This window comes from Phasianus colchicus, chromosome 5 (genome assembly GCF_987193195.1).
Source record: "Phasianus colchicus chromosome 5, bPhaCol1.hap1.1, whole genome shotgun sequence".
NCBI lineage: Eukaryota > Metazoa > Chordata > Aves > Galliformes > Phasianidae > Phasianus > Phasianus colchicus.
In genome coordinates, this window is record NC_143440.1 from 32,507,968 (window position 1) to 32,532,850 (window position 24,883).

A 24,883-nucleotide genomic window follows, 5' to 3' on the forward strand; every position below is an offset into this window, starting at 1 on the left:
TTTAGCTCATAATTACATCTTCCTTATTTAATCTTTTGAATCCTGGCATGTTCTTAATAATACAGCTTCAAATAATATTTACTATACACAGGAGAGTTAGTTTTGAGTAACACATTTAGACTATCCAAACTTTGTCTAAGTTTTGACCTTTCACTAACCTAAGCAAGGTCTATTTTATACAGATCGTACTAGATAGACGGTTTCTCTATAAATGGTGAGGTTGCTGCCAAGCTCCCATTGTTAGCTAGCTCATTTTTCAGCAGGCACACTTTAAGTTCCTATCAGACAAAGGTAAAGAGCAAACCCTTGAGGTTTCTTCTTTTGTCAATGTAATAAAACAGATATTTCTGAATAACCTGCAAGTCTGAAACAACTGGCCCTCTGATTTACAATAACAAAATAGGTGTAACTTTTTTGCTAGTTAATTTTGTAATATTAAATTAATATCTAAGCAGCATAGGTCTTAACATAGATAACCTTATCTCTGAAATAACAAGTATGTGTCTGTAATGGGTCTGTGACCCACCCTCACTCGGCATTCAGAAGATTCTGTTAGAAGCAAGTTAGACTACTTCAGCTGAAGTAAAAGGAAGAATTGAGTTCAATTCTTATTTTTTTTCTTGACCCTGGAGTAGTTAAAGGCAGCTCTGGTAAATGATAACAACCTGTATGATGTACAAGCTTTTGCCAGAACAACTGTGATTTGGGAATGGAGCTAGTCATGCTTTCCCTTCTAAGCCAAGGAGAGTTTGGTAGAGAAAGGAAGCTAAACCTTTCACTTCTATAGACCTTCTTGTGGATGATTAAACTGCACTACAGCTCTGCTGTGTCTACTGTGAAAATGACTTATGCTGCACACCAAGAGAATGAAGAACACAGCATTGCACTGCTGCATTACAACAGTGCAATAGAAGGAAATATGAGATGCTTTGCCAGGTATCTAAAGCTGCTATTTAAATTAGAATCAACCCAAAATTGCTTGAGATGGTGGATGAAAGTGACTGCATACAGAACTGGAACCAGCACTCATCAAATGTAGAAACCATACATTGTTCAAAAGGGGAATGAGGGTGAATGGAAGGATACTGAACAAAATGAGTAAATGAGAAACTGTTAAATAAAGTAGAAAATGAAAATGGCAAGAAGTAAAGGGAAGTGGTAAGGGCATGGTAAATTCAAGATGTGGTGGGAAAAAACCTGAAAGCAAATACTAGGAAACAGTGAGGTTTTTTGAATGAGCAACAAAACAGGATAGAAATTATTCCTGTACTATCTATACTATTGTTTTGATTAAAAAAAAAAAAAGTAGTGAGGTAAGCACAGGAAAGCATCCCTTTTCTTCAGCATAGAGCAGAAGTTCTTTCCACTTGGATCAGGCTCTAGGAAAGGTTTATTTAAACTCATGTTAATAATGACTTCCCAGAACACAGAAATGCTAAAAGTGTTTTCTTTCTAGTTTGGACTACTCAATGTGCTCTGCAACAATTATAGTGTTACTCCAATATGAGGGAATTTTAGTTCCACGTTCAACACTACTTGCACCAATCTCTAAAGCTCTGAACAGGCCCTGTGACAGCATTTATAAGAGCAGATGCTTGGCAAGTCTATATATGCTAGTGGGAACATCATTTAGTTTTATGCGCACTTCTGTTTTCTGGCATGGCATAATTCATTAGCGCACTCCACAGAATACTCCATAAAACTGGATTTGGCTGTAATGTTAGAGTTCTAATGACTACAGCAACAAAAAACCCAACAACTCAGAAAAAAAACAGTATTCTCTTCTTTAATATTTAAGTTGATGTTTACAGCTGATAAACAGGAAATACACAAAGGACATTATACAGGTAGAGATTATGAAGTTAATTGTTTTTTAATCTTGTTTTCAGCATTTAAAATAGTGACACAGCATAATTTTTGTAGTGGCAGAGCTTGCTTTGGTTGCACGTGATTAAATGAGTGCAGGATTTTTGTGGTTTATTTCAACTTCATCTTAATACACAGGTTCCTAAAGGGGCAATATATATAAAGATTAGGTCAAAATTCTGATTAAAGGCAGCTGTACTGCTCTCCAACCTGCTATGCCACAGCATTAGGTAGAAGAATAAACAAACAAATACAAGGCTAACCTGATTTATCTGTGTCCCCCCACATAAATTTGGTTAATGTAAAAACAAATAAAGCAAAGCTTTGATGGAGGTTGAGCAGAATTTTCAACATCTGTGCAGATAAATTTAATTTATTCAAAAAGAAGAAAACAGCATTAGTGCGTCATGTAAAAGCTGATTTAAATGATTTCATACAACATAAAGCATATGCACAAGCTAAAACAAATCCACATTGCCCTTAAAACTTATTTCACATAGACATCCATTACTTTTAAGTTTTCTACTATAATAATGTTCTTAATTCTTTTTTAATTCTGTTGATTTTGCACTCTCTGCTAACCTAAACTACAGTTAAAAGTCCCCAGGGCAGCAACACCCTAAATGCAGCAACATCAAGTAGGTACACTTCGCAGATTGCTTCTCTGTATCTTTATGTGCAGATCCATAAAGCTGGTCAGGTAGAATAAGCTAAGCACAGTACCTCAAATAGTTGTAAACAAACAAGTTGCAGGTATGAAAAAAAATATTCAAACTACTATACATTTGAAACTAAGAAAATTATCTCTACATACCAGCTACTTACTCACTGTAGCAGAGCTATACTAACTTATCTCTGCAACAAGGGACAAGCACTAAGGCTAAAGATATTTTATTCCTGACAATGAAAAATTTATCAAAATGATAAACTCCAATCTAATGCTTACCAAAAAGTTTTGAAGCGACAACTAAAAGTTCAAAACATAAATACTGTGTACGCATCTGAAAAAAAACAGTGAATAGTAATAATTTTTTAACTCAGAGGACAGCAAATAGTTCACATGTGATTCTTGAAATCATATAGATGCACAAGTATCACCTCAACTGAAAAAAGATGAATAGGCACAGTAATGTTTTAAAGACGCTTTCCTTATGGAAGAGGTTATCGATTTGTGCTTTAAGAAGACTGTTATCATACCTCTAATTCCAAAACAGACCTGTACCTCTGCCTAACTTCTGTGAAAATCTGAACGTTGTGAACATACTTATGAACTCTTGTTTGACCCTTTCAAATACTTTGTCCTTTCTTTACAAACATAAATTCAAGATAGAGTAATAAGTAACGTGATTAATTTTTTTTTGTCCATTAAGCAACCTCCAATACAGAGAAGAAAACTGAGACTAAATAATGCTGCCTGGGTGGTGCTGAGCATACGAAGAGAATGAGATTGACCTTTCTAAGACTTGAAGGAAGGCTAACATCCACCTCACTCTACCTCCAGTCTTGGTGGTTCCAGGAGGAGAAAAACGATGCTTTTACAAGAATACATGAATGCTCAGGAAACTTGCACCCACTTATATGCTTTATCTGTCCAGTGCTGTTTTATCTTTTTGAACTTCCTTTCTTGAACTCCAGGAAGATAGTCTTCAGAAATAATCCACGTAGAGAGCCTCTTTATGTTATTCTTTTTGATTTTAGTATGCCAGAAAATTGCATGTTACAGTACCTACGGGGGTTATGAACAGATTCCTTGCTTAAAGTCAGCTAAGAAAAAAACAAGGTATGGATTCCTGGAGGGAAGATAAAACAGAAGTTATTTTAGCATCATTCAGCTTTTATAAAAGAAATGATACATGCTACACGGTTCACTGACTAATATACTTTAGATAAATCCTTGCTTTTCACCTCCACCCCCTAAACCCCCCCCCCTTTTTTTTTTTTTAGTAGTTAGCTATTGATTCCATTTTTTTTTTTTTTTAAAGCAATCAGACAGCAATGAAAAACACACACCAAGTATTCTCTCAAAATCTGGCCATTTACTGTAACAGCCAGAAATTATGATTCTGTTTTACCAATTGGGCTGAATGAGCTATGCACTGTATTGTTTTAAGCCTCAGAATAACAGCCTTTACCAATTTTCCACGTTAGGGTAGGTGTTTCAGCTAGATCACTAGTATCAAACTTGTGAGTGAAACCTTAAGAAAACTTCCATGTTTTTAAAAGCAACTGTAACAGAAATAAGTACTGGAAGTTGCACCTTTCAGCCTCTATATTTTTGTCTTTGTTTAAAAAGCTAGAAGAAGCCAACCGGAAGGAAGAAAGATTATGAGTATCTAGAAACTAGCTGTTTGACAGAGACAGAAATGCTGATAATGAGCGGGTTGTGTCTGTCTTTTTTTTTGGCTGATCACAACAGAGGTCTGAAGCAAAACAGAAACTCTTGATATATTTGTGTAAAGAGGCAGTAGCATAAGCACGGGCAGCAGGAGTTCAACTGAAGTTCAGGGCAGATGCTGCTATTAGTTTACACTGCAGGAAAGTAAAATTGCTTCCGGATTTACCTCTTCCTCCCACCATCAGCGCTGAGCCATGCTGTGTCGCAGAGTCACAATGTCAGTAGGAAAGCAGTCTTTTAGCAGGATGCCACGTTCACGATGGCAGTCCAGCTCTTCAATAAATCCATACCAGTAGATGACTAATCCAGGGCCAAATCTATCAAGCAAAAAGAATTTATGTGATTGTGTTAGCTGAACTTTAAATTCCCCACTTCTGCAATTCCAACACAAGTAAATCTTCTGTTAATATCACTACAGAGTTGGAGACAGTATTTGACCTCCATTTAGTTTTCAAATTTTAATCAATGTTGATATATATCATTAATGCCAGATTTCATGAATACAAATGATATTTAGAGACTCAATCTACAATATTTTTTTTTTCTTCCTTGCATACCCTGCCCAAAACAGTAAAAACAGACTTGCATCTTACATATTAAATAACATTTAGTAACTTTAATACAAAAAGAAGTTTGTCTTGCCCTGGACTCAGCTTTTTCAGGTTTGGACATAAAGGCATTAGAAATATAGGGGCTGATTCAAATCCCTGTTCACACAAATTACAACACCATGAAGATCAACAATGAATCCTTAAAAAGAATTTCTACAATGAATTACTAGTCAGGTAATTATTAGTGTAAAACAGAATTCATAAAGAAGCAGAAAGTTTCTGCTGTAATCTCTGAAATGTGCCTGAGGAATTCCTCCAATATTACTAGCTCTGACTGATCCCCACCAGGCAATCTCAGGAAGTAGCCCTGTGGACTATTTTACCCATCAGGAAGTTCAGACCTTCAGGCTGGGTTCATAAAGAAGTAATCACTATCAATCACTGTGTACTGCGATATGTTTTGCACATCAGTTTCACGTTTTTCCTACTGAGAGCACTTAATTAAAGGGCAGCACTACTTTCGGTGTAGTGTTGCAGGAATTTTACAGTGAAATCATAAATTATGAATGTTGGGTTAGTAAAAGGATGTCTAAAAACAGAACTGCTTTCTGTAGTCTAGCATTACAGCAGTCTGTACAACATTAGGCCAAAAAGCTTTTTCTTTCCTTGATTTATTATATGCCATGGTGAACTTGCCAAAAACAACAGAGCAGGATGAGCTGTTAGATACCGTCTGTACAAGAAAAAGTTCAATAGAATGTCATGTAATGGTTTATACTCAGAGCTATGCTCAGTACTCAACCAGTATGGTAGCCAGTTTTTGTTAAATACAATAAAAATGTGCTGGGGGATGCACAGTAATCTAAATGTCCATTCAGCAGACAACCCAAGCACTTAGAGATGCAGGTAGTGCCAGAGTGGCTTCATTAGGATGGTTTCTTTTCAATAATAGAGGGAAAACTCTATTTGATGTGCTCATGTAATGGAACAGGCATCAAAGGAAGAAGAAACCCCTGTGGCTTCCTCCTGCCTTTTCAATTAGATATGGTAGTCTTTTCCACCCCAAACTGCTGCATACTGTTGTAACATTTTGGTTTATGGCTACTGTTCTCCAACTTAGAAGTGGCTGCAGTTCAATGGCAAAGTAAATTACCGCTCTGCATAGCTAAGACCACATTGACAAATGGGATTTCTGCAACTACAAGATGCTATTTGAAACTGGAAAGGCTAAAATTGTGTCAAATTCAGTCACACTATCTTGCGTACTCCAACATACTAAGTACTGAATCAAGCACAGACAAAAAAAAAAAAAATCACTCACAAAAAAGGAAGATAACTAAGTTTTCTCTGGCTGGCCAACAGTTTCAGCATCAACTGCCTGAGGATTTCTCTCTATGCCCACTTTCCGAGATTCATGTGGAACCTCACTGCAACAAGTGAGGTCCTACTCATAGCAAGGAGCAAAGGCCAAGCAGATATGCCTTACATACCAAGCAAAGTTATTTTAAAAAGTTAAAATCTCCAAGCAGGCCTTACTGACTTATTCTCCTGCATGAATTAGTGCATACATAGAAACACATAGAAATCATTAGTAGGATGTGCCAGATAAAAACTTGATGCTGATGAGCAGCTGCTTAGCCCAAGTATTTTTCTGTGTGTGGCCTTCTGAATTCCTTGCTCACACCATAAGAGGCAGTTGCTATATATATTTTAACTTACAATTTTTAATAAAACTAACATTTTGAGACTCCTCAATAAAGATTGTCTTTCTATCATCTCATCATTACAGAACGTAAAATTCTCAGGAATATTGTTTACTTTAAAAATTATGTTGAGAAATGCAAATTTGATTATGAACTTTATATACAGGAACAGCCTCCTATTGCTAGTTGCAAGAGCAATCACATGTTTAGCATGAAAAAAATTACATCAGTCTTGCTTTTGTCTGTTAGTGTCTACCCTTTGCTACTGAAGTTGCACACTTAGTTTTCTACTATATTGTATCATACCTTCTGTTATAGCCATATGTGCAATCACACAAAAAACATACCATACTTTTGTTTAAAAACGCTTAAGTGGAGTACTTAAGACCGAAATTAACTTGTTGTCACATTAAGCATTTGCCTCTGATGACCAGGAACTCCTGCTGCTAAGTGCTAATTTCTCTCTCATTAACACCCTGAGTTGGCAAATCAGAAACAATGCCACTGGTTAATTACTGCTGCCCTAATTTGAAAAGGCACTTAACCTTTTTGTGTAAGGGGATGAGGTAGGGAAGTTTAACCTATAAGTAAGAACTATGCTTCTCAGGTTTATTCCTTCCCAAAGCGCTCATATGACACCATGAAGAGTGAAACTCACTGTTGTAAATTGCGGAGTAAAGATGAAAACTTATGTCTGTACTGATCATAACATTTAACAAATTGTTGACTAACTTCTGTTTACAAAGGAAAATAAACTGCAACGACAGCAGTACTTCATATTGCTATACAAAAACAACTTATTTAGTAGCAAAGTGGAAAAAAAAAAACCTTGGAATATACCAAATGATTCTAACACTGCATTACGACCATATCTGATACAGACCGAGTTATCTCATTTCATGGGCAAGACATGCTGTTTGAAGAAGGCTTAACCTTTAAATGAAAAAGTAAACTTACATTTAACTAACTATAGACTCCTATGGATTTTGCTCTTCCTCAAATAATTTGTATAATATCCCACCTATATGCAAGTTGTGTTTTGACCCCTTTCCTCTGTCTTTAGTTCTTGTCCTGAAAAGCTTAGGAGCAAATCAACATGGCCAAAAGTTACACAAAACTGTAGTTCTACAGATTCTGGGGAAGCAACTGCTTTTTGAACTACACAGGCTTTTCTCTCAGCTGGAAAGTGATTAAAGTAATTAAGGTTTGGTTAATTCCATGTTTTGTGCAGTAAAAATAGAATCAACAAGTAGCACAAAGGCAGACTTTCTTCAGAATATAATACACATAGCAAGTAAGATTTGTGTGGACAAGCTGCATCACTTAAAAAAAATATCAATTAATAAATACATAGCTGCCATTATGGAAATTCTATTTCAGTTACTGTCTTGTTTTTACATTAGAAGCTATGAGTCCAAGGCAACCAAAGCAAAGCTATATGCGCTTCAGTGCACGGTCAGAGTGCCCAAAGCACCAAAAGGGAGAAAGCATAGACTTCTGACCCCACTGCTTGGCAAGAAGAAAGCAGGATCACAAAAGCACATGGATTAGTTTAGGCTGCTAGGGAACCGCTGCCTAATTTAGGCTTGATACAGAAGATTAAACTTAGACTAAGGGAAGAGACCATGTTTCTCAAAGAATAAACTGAAGGATTTAAGTTAGATGCAGGAGATAGTAAAATATAACTTGAGTGTAACTACAAGCTCAGTACTTAAGATAAAACTTACATCCGATCATGTTACTCTAAATAAATCAGCCTTGCGCTAATTTGAGAGTCTTCAGAGAATCTTTTGTACTAGTTTAATTACACCAATTTTGAAATAAACTTCTTATAGTTAAAGGAGTATAGATTTGTGCATTGATAATCCCGGGACACCGTCCTTTGTTCTTGGAAAGAAAGTTTCACAGAAAAATGATGAAAAGCCAGGAATGTAAAATTCAGATAACCTGAAATAAGTTTGGAGCACAAAGAGCCAAATGGTTGTCGTTCTTAAAACAAACACACATATCTTTGTACGAGCCAAGAAAAAAAGGAAGAGGAAAAAAAAATAAGTAAAAACCTGGCTTTAACCTGCCCTCCAGTTGAATCAGTTTTGTGCAGGAAAACAAACTTTATCAAAGTGGTCTTGTAGAATATGTACAAATCTATTTCACTTCAATAAAAACTACTTTCTACTAAAGTCATTTCTTCAAGAATGCCTGCATAAGGTCCATACTAGCTTCTAAGGACTTGCCTAGACATGTGGCTGTTCGCAGTTAATTTTTTTTTTTTAAACCAAAACTCCTTGCATATGGTTTTATGAAAAATGCATCTTCAACATACCGCTCAACATTAACCAGAAATGCAAAACTTCTTTTAAATATATGTTCTATTTATTTATTCTTAGTCTATTTGTTATAGATGAGTCTAAACATCTCAGCGTAACGTAAATAATTTTAATTATGAGAAACTCTCATAATTAAAAGCAGTTATATGAATTATTTCTAATACACATATTTTTAGCAGACATATTTTATCAAACAGATTCAACTGAGCACGTGTTACACACAAGCACAGCAGTATATTTGATTGGTAATTTTAATTATGTAGGTTGCATTAAAACTTAATCTTTGAAGTACTGCATTTGATTCACAAATACATGATTCCATTCTAAGTCAATTTAGTGTGGTTCTCAAGAATCACAGTTTTGAGTTTTACTAGTAGTACTAATAGATTCTAAAAGGTAATTGAAAACTACGGTATCTAGTAAGTTTAAAGACGCAAGCTTCAGGGAATTTGTAGAAGTCCCATGTGCGTCAGTAGAAGGAACTGGATATTGGCAGAGCTAGGCTAGTAGGCAACAACTGCAGACCACATTTTCAAGGAAGGTCAACTGGCATCAGTCAGCCAACTTCCTTATGTCTAGACCACTTTACTACCGCTGATGACACAGCATTATATATCTTGGCAAACATTTAGTAGCCACTGCTCAGAAACTGACTATGATTAGCAAGAAATTTTCCACTTAAACAGGTACCACAAGCTTAGTTCAGAATAATTTGTAATAAAGTATTTCTACTGTTGTTCATTTATAGAGTTTTAAAATCAAATTAAGACAGTTGTGCATAAAGGAAGTGTATCTTAAAACCTCTGAATACAATTCAAAAATAACTTTTTTATTATCCCCTTCACTTCTTAAAATCCTCCACACACTCCTCTGAGCCAACGACACACACACTAAGATTTAAATAAAACATGCCTTCAAGTTATTACACAAATCCTTACTTCTTTAACTTTACTAAATTGGGTCAAAAAAAAAAACAAAACAAAACAACTCCAAAGCTGTAGGGAAAAAAAAAAAAGAAAATCAAGTACCTGAATTTTTTTCTTTCTTTAAAAATCTGATCCTTAATCTCAGAATGAAACAGTACTGTTGAACCCAAGCTCTCCTAAGGTACTTAACGTTGTCTACTTGCAGTAGTATCTGTACAAAAATATACTTAACTGTCAAATACAACTCAAGTGAAGATTTAACAAGTTCCAATCGCATACTTTTAAAAATAATAGGAAACTTGTCCATGGCTCTAGCAAGCAATGTTAAACCCCACATAGAAGTTAGCAGAGTATTATGTCTCAAGGATACAGGCATCCAGTTTATTCTGCTTAAGGTAAAATTAAGAAAGTAAAACCTAATCTGCTTTAAGCTTTGATGTTACTGAGCAGTTGGGTGAAGTCTTATTTTTACTGAAGACAAGGAAAAAAATAAAGTTTATTAATATTTTATGAGACTTCCAAGCAGGTTTTGACTCAAAAAATGAAAACCTTCTTTTTGACTGAGAAAGGCAGGCATTTCCTTGACTGCCAGACACTGATGTGATACTCAGTTGATTTAGAATGCTGGAGCTATCAAAAAAGGTGGACAGAAACCAATATCAGGACTCTGTCTCTATGGTCACACCTCTCTTGGAGACAATTAAATTGTAATGAGCTTTTTTTTTTTTTTTTTTTTTTACACTGGTTAACTCTAGTTTACACTGGAGTCTTTTTCTTTCTGCTGTTAAGGCATCAAAGAGCTGTATTTCATCAGGCTTGTTATATGACTTAATTGCTCTTAGCATTTGGGAGAAATAGAAACAAAGTGATATTTATGTGGATACAACATACTGTTTAAAATGTTTTAAAATCTTGCATATCACAACTTTAAATACATATTAATACAATGCATCAAAAACCATGCAAGGTTTAACTATCATTAAAATATCATAAATATAATATAAATTTTACCTACATAATACATTTTTAATAAATAAACTGTCGAAACACATTATTCACTTATTCGTTCTGATCCAAGTACTGTTCTGGAGGCAAATAAAGGATTTCTATAATCCTCAATGACAAGTTAGGTTTTTTTTTAAAAATACAGTTCTTATGGAAATTAACTTTTAAATGCTATGATTAAATAACATTAAGGTTACAGTGATTTACAAGGATCAAGGCTTTCTAAGTGAAGACTAATGCATTGAATGAGGAAGAAAACACACACTAGCTTACTAGCTTAAAATTTGACTGAACTTTGAATTTTTCAAATTTTGTTGGTCTATATCCTAACTTGTAATGAAACACATTATTTTGTTGTTTGTTAGGTCCTGAGTTGCTCACATCTGAAAATGGCTGTGTATATTTCAGGTAAAACATTTTTTCAGTCTCAGCATCTTCAAAATCAGGTAGATGCTCACCAGTCAGTTTGCAATATAAAGAGAGACTGTAAGGTACTCCTTATGTCTGCACTGTGGGAATAGGCTGTTGTAGTGAACGTTAACATGTTACTCACATCAACACTTTGGAAAGAAACCATTAATCCCTATACTGCTTAACTGTTTCAAAGAAATAATGGTCAAAGTTGTCTCTAGCAATAATGGAGATCACTTGGGTATGCCTTTTGGAAAGGAAATAATGTGTTTTAGCTGTCTGATAAGTTAGTTCCACTATCCAGCTAAAAGTAGTTCAGCTAATAGATAACATTCCAGCTACCTTACTGGTAACTTGAAGATAAGTCCAAATTTCTTTGAAATATAAGTATCTTACATTGTATAGCCTTCTCAATATAGGGGAGAGTGAGTTAAGGCACTTTGGATGATGGGTAGAAGTGAAAGAATAATTGCATTCTAAAATGAACAATATGAAAAGCATTTCCACATTTTGCTCAGAAAGTTCATAAATTCCTTTCTGATGGAGAGCATCCAATGTTCTATACCAACTAACCATGGCACCTACATATTTGTTTTTTGCAAGAAACTTTCTCATTCAGGGTTAACACACTATTTTACCATTCTTCTACAAGTGAGTTATTACGTTCATGCCTCAAGCAGCACTATCTTTCCATTCTGCTTCTATTTGTGGTATCACTTGTATACACCAGTTAAGACACTGCAAAATTATTGCAAGGCATACTTTGAAAAGGTGTTGAGAAAAGGAGGTTGTTTGGATTACAGAATTTTTCCATACATTGTCTTTGTAAACAACACTTTCTGATTAAGCCCAGGCAAAAAAAAAAAAAAAGCATTTTTCTGAGGTACTTGCTTGTTACTCAGTTTCCCTGAAAGACAAAAACAAAAAAAACCCCACAACTCATCCCTACTTATCCCTACAACTATCCCTCCAGAGACTGCTGATTCAAGGTTGCAGTTGGTTTAAGTCTATACATTTTAAGCTCCAGATTAAAGCTGAGAGGAGTGACTGAGGTTATTTCAAACATTTTGTTAAATTCATGGCAGCCCTCTCAAAGGAATGTTTGGCTGCAAACCACCTCTTATCCTGGGATAGAAAACATGAGAAAAGCTTTTGAGTAGAGTTAGATTGAGGTCCAGGCAGCCGGTCAAGTGCTGGTCAACTCATGTTGCCATTAGGTGATTTATAGTTCTTTATTTTCAGGGCTTGAAGTAACAGGCCATCTTCAGGCCAGCACAAGATGATATCTGAATAATCTGAGTGCCTCAGAGGTTGCAGAAATCCTCTCTCTTTGTGCCATTGTTTATCTGTGACAGTGCAAACCAGAGCAAAAGGATATGCCTAAAGTGCTCTTAAGAGGGGACATGCAAGTGCTCTCACAGCAATTTATTTTTGTTTTTATAATTACTGTAAAATGGGAACAAACTAATCGGAAAAGTAGCTTAGCACATTTTGATAGCAAAAATGTTGGTAAATAAATGCACTACATATCTGTGTTTAGCATTCAGTGAATATATTATACACTGGCACTAGTATTAAAGTTATCTCAAGATATTGCAAATGAATTATTAGACAATAATATACAATAAATATATACAATAAAACAATATAACAGATGAATTAAGAAATGCAGGATTGCTCGTTTGCGCTTCCAATTTCCCAGATCAGAGAATTAGTCCAAGAACGGATAGTAAATTGCACTGAGTATCTTCACACAATGTTGTTAAGCAGTTTAACTGCCAAATACACCATTGTGCATAACTGACAGGCAAAAATATTTTAATGTGTGATGCTATATGTAAATTTCCTGCCTTTGAAAGCGTAAGTCACTTATTTGTATTAAGTAGGGAACGGATGAAAGACAAAATGCTATATCTAGTACCCACTATTATGGGTACCTCATGCCCACCCAAAAGGAAAGCAAACACCTCTTCTAATGCAGAAGATATTCTTTAATGTCTTCGGAATCCGCTGGCAAACTTCAAATTGTGCCTGGCATCAACTCTCTTCTATGAATTTCTCACTTTTAATGCCCAGGACCCTTCAGCTTGTATCTGAGTTGATGCATTAAACTCAGTGTATGTACAACTCCAGTTGGCTTTGCCTCACTTTGTATCTGAAAATAATTTTTAGTTGTTAGTTGGTAAAAATATATCCTGAGACAGTTAAATCTTGAGTAGCATCTTGCATAATCTGCAAAATATCCAGTCTCTCTCAAAAAAACAAAACTATAAAAAATTTCAGAGATTTATATTGAGAATATTCTACAGACTAAAGGACACATGACTTTGTAGAACTATGGCATGCATTATTAGCTCAAAATGGTGCATAACCGAGGATGTGCAAAGAAGTCCTCCCAACTTTCCCCACAAGAAGCAGTTTTTGTTGTCTTCTCGTTATACACAGACATACACTATATGTATCTGTCAACCAAACGCAACTCTACTATGTGCACCTTCTGAAAAATTCATAATGCTGTTCAGATTTATATACAAGTTATTTTTTTCTTAGTAGATACCAATACTATAAACAATTTCATTTCAACTTTGCTTACTACACACTGAACATTTTTAGCTCAACATCAGAATAAGAAATTCTGTTCACAAGAAAGATACACAAATGCAGGTTATCATGCAAGATAGACCATAAGGAGGGAGAGGACGAATTCAAGAAAAATGCTATCACTTGTGCAGGTTTAAAAGCAATAGCAGATTTGTCAAGATAGCCAGTGACATATTACTATCTATGTCTAATGAGAATTCAGCCAGAACTCTGTAACACAATAAAAACACATTAGTATATTATTTTCCCTCAAAATTATGTGTTGAAAATAGTGGAAAAAAAGTCAGACTCTGTATTCCTGTCTTTTATTTATCTTTGCCATGTAATTACTAGATTGATCTTGTGTCAAGTCACTTTATATGACACTTCTATGTTAGCTGTTCCTAAAGATGGTACAAATCCCAACAGCCATAAGGTCACTGTGTTAAATATGGCAAAATCCTTCTAGACAAGTTCAAAACAAAAATGAGTGACTACATTTTTTCTCCACAAAAGTTAGTATAATATACACACCCACACTAGTCAATTGGAAGATATCGTAAAACTGGTCATATTGAAAAGTGAGTTTAATGTCTCTGGCAGGTAAGATATACCTAAAACTTATGTGAAATGTTGCAATATTAATGTTATGTGCAATACAAAAACTTCTCAGTTATTGCTGGTTTAGGTGTCTGGTAACCATCACTATTACATATTTTTAACATTTAATAAAACACACGCATAAAAATCCATTAACCACTGAAAAATTCTAGTACAGAATAATATTTTCACCATAACTATTTCTCTTACACCTTTTTGTTTTACTTTAAGTGTACTATATTAGGGAAAATTATTGGTTAGCAGTCATTTAAGGCTATCAAAATTGTACCAGCATTCTCTTCAAATAAAATAAGTAGAATAAATACAGATGATTGAGCTGCTAGTCCTCCCACTAAGACAAAAGCAAAACTAATAGAAAAGAAAAGCAACAACAAGAAAAAATAATGAAATACAGCTTCCCCCTCCAAAGTAAATTGAGATTGCAAATCAGCAGCTTGGAACACCAAGAACAGCAAAGCATCAACCAGCATTACTAGACACTCTGAGACTTGGCTAACTTCTGGTTTTTGGTTCTTACATTGCCTAAAAAACTAAAAGTACATTAAACGGTAAGATTTTTATCTATTGTTGGCAGACATATTTCCCACTCCCTTGCTAGTCAAAAATGTTGAGAATTTTTGGTTTCTTGTTTACTTTTTAAAGTGTTTATTTTCTGTTGTTCTCTCCATGCATGTCATTATGATGTCAAAGCATTCAAAACATAATTCAGGACAGAGGTTAAAAAATGGTATTCCATTGTTGCCATTTTCTTGTAGGAACCTTCTGAGAAAGCTGTCTCTCTCACACACCCAGCGTCACAGACAGCCATAATGCAGCATTAGAAGAGACACTAACATAAGGTTTCCATCAAGTCCAACCTGAGCACAGATCACTGCGCATGCTGAAGAATGACACCTTCAACTTGAACTGAATAATAGATGTCCAATATAGACAATCAAAGACACTTCAGATATTTTCCCTGCCCGCTCCCTCCCTTTATAGTGCTCTTGCAAGAGGTTAAACCAGACTGTTGTTAGCTATGAGGCAACTCCTCTCCCCAAATTTCCTAGAAAGGTAGTCTATAGATAAGTGAAAAGGAAGAACAACTGTAATATCTCATTTAACTAGATAGTCAGTAAACATTTAGGGAATTTCAATTGTAGCTTTCCTTCTACTTTTAGGATCTCTACATACCAACCCCTAACTTTTACCAGAGGTTGGAAAATCTCTTAATGTAACTTCAAGGCACAATATTCTTTATAAAAGGTAGCATTCCTACAATCAAGATAACTTTCATACATTGTTTTAAACAACTGAATTTACTTGGCCTGTGCTCAACAGACGAGTACACATGTATAAGCTGATATGACTGCACTCACTAAGCATGGCATTATCTTCTTCAACAATCAGATGAATAGACAGTGGGGTTCGGAGCCTCTCAGCACTAAGCCTGTGCTACATGGAATTTCTTTATGATGAAGTTATTTCCATTAGGTTACTAATTGGCATACTGACCAATTATCACTTGAAATAGTATGGTACTGGTAGTATTGCTATAGTACTATTGTAGTTACAAAATACAGCTAATACAGTCAAAGAAAAAGCACACACACAAAAAAACAGCTGCCCCCTACACTTTCCCTCCCCATAAAAGCTCCCACTAGGAAGTATCTGGCAGCAAGATGTATAAATGACACAGACATACATTTATTTCCTGAAGCCTGTCTCCTGAAAAAGGAGAACTTGCATTCTCACACCAATACTGTATTTTTGCCAGGGGTAAATACGACTTCTGCTTAGACACCTACATCTCTCTCTTTCCACAACTGCTAAACCCCCATTTAACATTTTTTTAGAAGCTATTTCTAAAGCCACACCAATAGATTATGCATTATTTTTACTGAAGTTCAAAGAGAAGAGAGAATACAGCTCTGCCTGTCCTACCTGATTTCACTATGGCAACAGCAGAATAACGGTAAATTCAGGAGATTAAAAGTGCTATAATTCCAGCTACACTAGCAAAAATAACTATTCAAAATTCATTTGTAATTCCTTGATTACTTATGGGCACTTTAGAACCATTCTTTAATTAAAAAGTCAGGCCACATATGAAATGATAGAAATGGTATAGAACAGTACAGAACATCTTCTATTTGCTTAAGTAATGTTTCCACTTTAATGTACTTATTTGCTCTCATTTGCTTAACACTGCCAGTATTTAGTGCTGTGCAAATTTATGGAAATCTGACTTTAAAGAGCTTTGTGGTACTGAGTGATTTTTTTTTTTTTTAATATATACTTATACTGAAGTGATTTGATGACTTTCTGAAATGAATGAAATAATGGAGGAACCACTACACTTTCTTGTGCTGTATTGTGAAGTACTGTCTGGCATTAACATATCATCACTGTCAGTAAAGCAAATGGATTGGTTTCATCTCAGCTTGCTTTGCACAAGTGTCCATCCCATGCCTGTAAATGAGAATGGATACAGTCTGATAGATTTGTAAACTTTTTCCACAGGCATTTAAGGACAATTGTACATCTGCAATGTACCTTGCAGGAGTTGGGAGGCTGTATAACATTTATGTTAGAGGAAGCCAAACTGCATTCCGATTTTTAGAAAAAAAACAACATTCAAACCAGATGCTATATTTTGATTGCTACTGTGTAAATACATAGTAAATAAAATTTAATAAAACAGCAGATGTTGTTACAGTAAAGGAAAACTTTTGACTTGGTGATAGCACTGTGTCTGGCAGCCATGAACAATCACAGAATGCTTGTTGTTTTAAATAGTAAAGATCCTGAAATAAAACTAAATATGTTTAGCCAGTTTTTCAGTTATCTGTATTTTTACTGCAGATAACTATTCTGACTTTTATACATTTTCTGCAATTTAACAGTAACATGTCAAAAAGATTGCTAGAGTACTTTTCAAACCTATGCACAGATATATGGACCACAATAAAAAAAAAAGATATTTGTGTTCGCATTTCTCACAGGAAGAAGGAATCAGTCTGTGTAACACCTGATCACTAAAAGGAAACAAAGTGATGCAGTTATGGAAAATACAAAACAATCCTATGAAAAGCTGGGAGATATATTTTCAGGAAAATTCTACAAGTATTGCATTTGCTTAAATATTTGCTCAGTGCCCACCTGGAATCTGCAGTCAGGGCATTCAAGAAAGATACACAGCAAGTGCCACACACAGATCAAGGCTACTGCAGCACCCAGGGAAATGAACAGCTGGCCATAGGAAAGATGAGGAATTCTGCCTTTGCAGTATAAGAGAGCCAAGAGGAGAAGCAGTGTAATTGTTCACTGTTAACACATCCAGAGCAGATCAGTCTCACAGATAGGGCAGTAAGACCAAAATGCTTCAAATACTTTCGAAAGAAAAAACAAACAAAAAAGCGCTCAGTAAGTGTTACAGAAGGGTAGTAAGACATGGCATTTGACTAGACAGAGTGACAAAAATCTAAAAGGAAGTGCATAAAACTAACACACAAAATAATCCTGAGCAATTAGAATTGGTATTGCCATAGCTAAAAAAAAATTGAATACAGAACCAAATATGTTTTCTCTACCTAAGGAACAAAGACAAATACCTGTACAAGATTACGTGTATTTATAAAATGGGATACCAGGTATTCAGTATGCAGAGGGCTAGGAAATTTAAACAAAGTAATATTAAAATGAGCTCTTTTCAAATGAGCTGTATGAACTTGAACCATTGTTTAGTTGCTGTGAAATCCCAGCCTACAGACACAGCTTACTAATTTAGTTTTCATAAATAATAATAATGCACTGTCTGATTTTTATCTAAGGTAACAGCTTCAATTTGCAAAGGTTCTTGAGGCTTGGAAGGCAAATACAGACTACAGTAATTTCTCTTTTTGCTTTCACAAATGCATTAGGAACCTTGAGCTCTTCTGCCTCAGCGTTACCCAGGTCACTCTCATCCAATCCTCACACCTGCAACACAGTGACCAAAGACACGTAGAAAGAAGCAGAAGCAACCACCAGAACTCAGAGATTTTAGCAATAGCTACTTCAGTAGTTCCTTGCCCTAGTTTTCAAGGAAGGAATAAGCAAAACCCACACCAATCATACACTCTGCCAGTTAAAAAAAATCATTTCAGGATTCCTCTGAAAGTTCTGGTTCTGATGTACACAGTTCCTAGGTGCAGGTGGCCATCTCCTTGCCCTGACCTGCCTGAAGAACTGAACTTCATGTCAATATAGGACTTCACAAAGCACACAGCTATTGGGATGTGAAGACACAAAGTTCTCAGTGGGGAATTTTTACCTGCAAAACAACCTCCTGCCAAAGGTAACTGTGACAGGCAACCTGCCTAGTCATGCAGGACCTGTCACAGTCAACAAGCCTGCCTGCAGTAAAAATGGCTGAATAGGGATGAATGTTTTTGCTTATAAATAGAGATCAATTTAACAGTAAAACTGAACAAAATAATAACAACTGAATCAAATGTGACAGCCAAAAAACATTTTATGTACACACTTTATTACCGTTTTTAAGTTCATGTTTGCATAGCTAGTGAATTTATGCTTCAGCATGTCTAAAACTGAGTTACAGAGACAGTGGTAATTTTCCTTACAGTGATCTACCAACTGGATGAGTAAAAAGAGAGGTTGACTATTCAGAAAACAAGTAGCTCCTCGGTCTTACCTGTCTAGTCTTATACACAACAGGCATGTTTACTGCACCCTAAAACTTCCAGAATTGAAACTGAAGAAAGAAACACCTCCATCTACTTCCAGGTTCTGCACCTAACAAGAATCCTTTTCATATAACGTGCTTTCAGGATATTTAAACAGCAGCAACAACAACAACAAAAAAACAAGAAACAGGAGAGGAAAAAACAGAATAGAGAATATACAGACAGGGAAATTTGAGAAGAAAAAAATGCGGAGAGATACATGAAGCAGAGGAGTGGTATGAAACATTATACAGTAGTTAGGATAAGGGTGAATGGTTTTAAACTAAAGGAAGGGAGATTTAGACTAGATGTCAGGGGAGTTCTTTCCCCCCCCACTGTGTGAGGTGCTGGATCAGGTTGCTCAGAGAGGTTATGGATGCAACATTCCTGGCAGCATTTAAGGCCAGGTTGGATAGGGCCCTGGGCAATCTGATCTAGTATGCCAGCAACCCTGGAGCAGGGGAGTTGGAACTTGATGGTCCTTGAAGTCCCTTTTAACCCAAGCCTTCTATGATTCTATGAATAGTTAAAATAAAAATCCCCAAAGCATTATGTTAGAAAGATAATTAAGCCACAGATCTCATTCAGCACTAACTGGCACTTGCTAACAAACTGTTAATGAAGGCTATCAATAAAGAAGCAGATGCTGGGCAAACACTTAGGTGCTGCGGCTCATTTCCAAAAATATAATTTGTATAAAGTTATAAGAGGCGCAAGCCACCATCTTTTCTTACTTTGTACACAGGATTAAGTGCAATGTTATCTATTCTTAGAATTTTTCCATAAAACAAATTCAACACAGGTGTGTTTAAATACAAAGCTCTTAATTTACAATAAATATTTTAGTTTTAACCTTACAGTACTTTTGAAATCTGTTTATCATTTGCAAAGTACAGTGCTTTCAGATGAATCTGAAAAATTCAGCAATTAGTAGTATTTTCAGTTAAACAAAGTAGAAAGCTTTAACCATTTACATATTATTGTCATTCTAGGTGACTAAGTTTAAGAGTAAATGATTTTAAGATACTGCCAGAAAAGTAACATCGGCTGTTTAGCTTTTCTAATGACTAGAAAAGAAAACAGTCTATGAATTGTAAAATAGAATGGCAAAATTTTAATATTAATTAGAAGTAGAAAGTAAACTTGATTATTCTGTGATATTTCTGACTTTTTAACTTCATGTTAAAAGGGTCATCTTAAAACACTTTTTTTTTTGTCTTACTTGAAGAGCACTTATTAGAGTACTACCTTTGGAATAAGCAAATGGTAAGTATCTGGCTCTCAAGAATAATCTTATGGGAAATGTGTATTGTGTTTACTGTTATTTGATGATGAAATGTCAACAGACTGAAATATTTCTATAATAAATTATTCCATTCAATAAAGGCATCAATAGATCGCCTGGTTTTAAAATACAATTTCACTATAATGCATTGAAAGAAACAGCACTAATGTAAAAGCCCTGCCATGTGCATTAGTCCCTATAAACCACAGTCCTCTAGCCCCTTGCTTTAGTGTACTTCTGAAAAACCCACAACTACAAAGAAATTCAGAGATTGGAATAAAAATCTTCACTTATCACTTTTTGCCTAGGTATCATATTTTACTCTCTGCATTAAAGAAAAACCAGTAATTCGGAATTCCCTAAAAATTCTTAAAAATACTGCCTAATGTTAAGGATATGCATACCTACCCATAGACTATATGAAATTGTTTACATGTGGATTTTTTTCCTCTCCAAAATATAGGGCCAAAATGGGTTTGATTATTTTATTAAAATATAAAGAAATACTGAATCATGAGTTGCACGCAGTGGACTGCATGCTAGGGATCTTCCAAATACACACGAGAAAAGACTGCCATCTCATAAATAACGTTTTACTCATTAAAACAAAGCAAGTCAACCACAGGATGCAATATGAAAAACTAAGATGGTCAGCAGCATCACAAAGAAACGTAGAAAAAGTTCAAAATGTAGAAAAAGATTTAAATGAACATAAAATTACACTTTAGATACACAGGTCACTCCAAAAGTAACGCCTCATACTGTTTTCCATGGGCACTACATCTGATGCAAAGAGCACAATAACACTATTTGATAAATCAAAATCCCAGCTACAAAACACTATTTTCTGACAGTCACTATCATTAGCTGTGCATTTTCATTAGCTACAAACAAGAACTGGCTTGCTATGCTTGTAAAAGTCTGCATCAGTGGAGCTGACCACTGTTTCACAGCTGCTATGACAGCATCATTGCTAGAAAAATGTTGCCCACACAGTTCATCTTTAATTAGTCTGAACAGTCACAGAAGGTGCCAAATCTGGGCTATGCAGTGAGTGTGCTAGGACAGACCAGCCAAGTTTGGCAATGTCCTTAATAGTCTTGAGACTGGTAAGGTGCCTGGTGTTATCATGTTGGAAGAGAAAGGTAGCTTCCTTCTCTGACCTGACTGTTGAAGTTTGAGCCTTCAAGTTTAGTCAGCATCACAATGAAGCAGTCAGAGCTCATGGCTTGTTCGAGTTCCAGGACATCCAGAAGGATCACTCCTTTCCCCATCCCAAAAGACAATTCATATCATTTTACCCATTGAATGCTGCATCTTGAACTTTTTCTTCCACGGGGAAATTCACATAGTGCCTCTCCAGGACTGCCTGTAGACTCTGGCTCACAGTGGTGACACCATATCTTGCCACCAGTAATGACGCCATCTTGGGAACTGTCACCTTCAGCCCTGTATTTGTTCAATACAACAAATTTGCATATGGTGTTCTTCCTGTCCCTGTGTGAGAGTTCATGACACCCACCTGGCACAGTCTTTGTGATAATCCGATCTTTCCATCATTGTGCCCATTGAATTGAAGCTGTTATTCAGTTCCATACACAGTTCCCTGGTCATAATCCACTGATCCATGTGGTTGAGTTGATCAAGGCACTCTTCATTTCATGATGTGACTCTCTGCATGGCAGTTCTGGAACGTGGCTTGTCTTTCACATCGCTGTTGCCACTGCTGAAAGACACCACTCACCACCTCACTGTGCTCACTGTTTGGTCTCCATAAACATTCAGCAAACATCAATGAATTCCAATGGTGTCTTTTTTTCTGCATGGAGGAATTCCATACCTTTGCTTCTTTCACACTTCCATATCAGACACCATTTTATCAGACTGCTCCTCTGCTGTCATCTATCACATGGCAACAAAATGTAACAGTATTGTCAGGAAGTTCAGTCTCTACTTCCATCAACATCCCTCTGATGTCATGGGCCAACATAATAAAATAGGAAGCAGAACTTTCAGAATACTCCCTGTATATTATCTCATTTAATATTTCTGTTATTTTTGCCCTGGCTTTTAAACATTCCAACCTATTCATGTTTCTCTTACATGAATGGAAGGTAAACAGATGTGCTGGAATCTCTCCTGACACTTAAGCATCTCACAGTGGTGTGTTTTAATTTCTGGCACACATTATGATTTGTGCTTAATGGATCCTCTGTTCTTATGCCATTTTGTTATAATCAGCATGTATTTTAGTCATTGATCAGCAACTCCATTTGTCTTTCATATCACAATTTGACATCAATACAACAAACAGGATGAGATGCAAACAAAATGATATAGAATTACTAAATAATAGTCGATCATGAATTACATTTGCAAAGCGTGTATTGTCAGTTCCAGATTTAACAGTAGGTAATGAGTGCCTCTTTGTATTGTACTTCCAGAAATTCAATGAAAGCAAAAAGAAAGCAGCTTCCAGAGTAAAAACAAAACAGAACCAACCACAATTACAAGTTGCTAATCACATCTAAGGATTATTCGTCTTTCTTATTAAGAAGTCATGGATAGAAATCAATTAACTCTTTGTAGTTACTGTTATCAATGATTTGATGATCTCAGGTGGATTTCTAGTGAACCATGGTTCTTCTATGAAGACCTTGCTCTAACTGAAATGCTCTAGGAACTGACTGCATTCCCAGGAAATTACTCTCCCAGTAGTTCCAAAAGAAATGTTTTGGCATAAATGAATTTTTCTCCAGTGCATTCTGATGAAGCTTTTCAGATTTTTAAGTACTTGCTTTGTTAATACAGTCAGGTACACACATATCTACTGGGATCTGCTTTAATGGCTGCAAGTTTGGCTTGCCAACAGGAAATGTTAAACGACTGAATAAAAACCAGTATTATAGCCTTGTCTGTGGAAAAGAAACTACTGATATGTTTTAAGATCACTAGAAATTCAAGGCTAGAGGAAATGTAAGAAATACAGTACAAAAACCCAAAGCACAAATGTGGAAAAAAGCCAAAGCAAAAAAGCCAAAATGTGAAAAAAACCCACAAAAACCAAGAACCCCACATAAGTGGATGTAAGCTTCATATTATCAACCACACATGAAAGATTTTTAGCCAGACAACTTTAACCTAATATTTATTTTGTACTCCACTGTCCTGTGGACAGTGCTATAGTTGTTTATAAATTTTATGTGAAAAGATTCCTCGGGAATAAGCTCAGAGATAAAGCTAACCTGATGATTTATACCATTGCTGCGGAAACATAAAAAAGGGACATAGTTATAGACATACAAATATATATTCATGTGTATGTATGTATAGGAGGTTAGTTTCCCTATTCTAAATTTATCTTGGTCATTTTTCTACCCCTTCACGATGAGGCGAACATAGAAAGATTTGAGTAACTCTGCAACCATCTGTGCAACACCTCTAGTTCCTTAACCAGAGGAAACATGTTTTTTTTCCTGAAATAAACATTAAGTATTTATTAAATTTATTATTATTATTTTTTATTATTAACATTTATTAAATTGATTAAGGTAAGGTATAGGATAGATAGGAATCTGCTTTTCTCATAGCAAAGTGAGACTGTTTTAAAATTACATTTTCATGAGATTTACTTGAATCCTGTGTGGGCAAATCCTTTCTTTTTAGAATTAATTTCCTTGGGACATCAATACAGTACATAAAAAAACCAACCTATTTGTTTTGGAGTATTTATTTTCAATTTTCATTTTGTAAACCAAAAGGACTGCACAACTTATCTGCATCATAGTTGATTCCACATGTACAAAATCAACACAAATATCTTAGTACAACTTTTATCGCAAGTCAGACTACATTTAGCAAGACATTGCTCTCAGAAAAGAGAAAGCTGTATATTTTCTGTAACCTTAAATAGTTTTAAGAAGAAATAAGGAAAGCATTATTAAAGTGTATATTTTAATAATAAAATGTATATTTTTTGAAAAAAAGTAAGCTTTATACTTTTCATATATAGACTGAAGTTCACTCCGAAATTGTTAGCTTTTTGCTTTCACTTATTTTGGAAAAGAATTTGAACATGCTAGCTCCTTATTTGTTAGTTCGATTTTATCAATGAGTGTAGACATTTTTTGCATGGTATTACTATCCTTAAGCTTAAATAGCTTTCTGCTAGATGTTTAACCCTTTGATGTACTTACAGAAAACAAACACATCATCTGCTCATATTTAACTCACCCTATACTGGGACAAAACATGCATGATGTACTGCAGACTATTTTTTCTTCTCTGCTGAAAGTGACTGAGCACCTGAAGTGCTTGATTTGGAGGATAACACATTGGTTGCTTTAGAGAACAAAATATAAGCCAGCTCAGAATCTCTAAATCATCTACATTTATACAGTTTCAGTAAAACTTCACCCCAGGACAAGTCTAGCTTGAGGCCCCATAGGCATATTCACCTGGTCGGACAGGATAGATCAGCAACTCAAATAGTTGAGATATTAAATAT

General features: G+C 35.4%; 1 protein-coding gene and 1 long non-coding RNA gene across 6 annotated transcripts in view; one reads left to right on the forward strand and one right to left on the reverse strand.

The window, feature by feature from the left end:
- The window catches only part of LOC149917835 (uncharacterized), an 83,034-nt gene that overhangs the window by 35,275 nt on the left and 22,876 nt on the right, over positions 1 to 24,883 (forward strand). The window lies entirely within an intron of this gene.
- CDIN1 (CDAN1 interacting nuclease 1) overlaps positions 1,761 to 24,883 on the reverse strand; it is a 114,222-nt gene continuing 91,099 nt past the window's right edge. For 4 of the 5 annotated variants that reach the window (XM_090141266.1, XM_031593737.2, XM_090141265.1 and 1 more), the window contains 2 exons: positions 4,428 to 4,578; positions 1,761 to 3,656 (listed from right to left, as the gene is read on the reverse strand). In XM_090141266.1, coding sequence (XP_089997392.1) covers positions 4,443 to 4,578 — 136 coding nt within the window. In that variant the 3' untranslated portion in view covers positions 1,761 to 3,656; positions 4,428 to 4,442. Of the gene's footprint in view, positions 3,657 to 4,427; positions 4,579 to 20,821; positions 22,279 to 24,883 lie in introns of those variants that run through there. The other variant, XM_090141263.1, reaches the window with a different exon arrangement.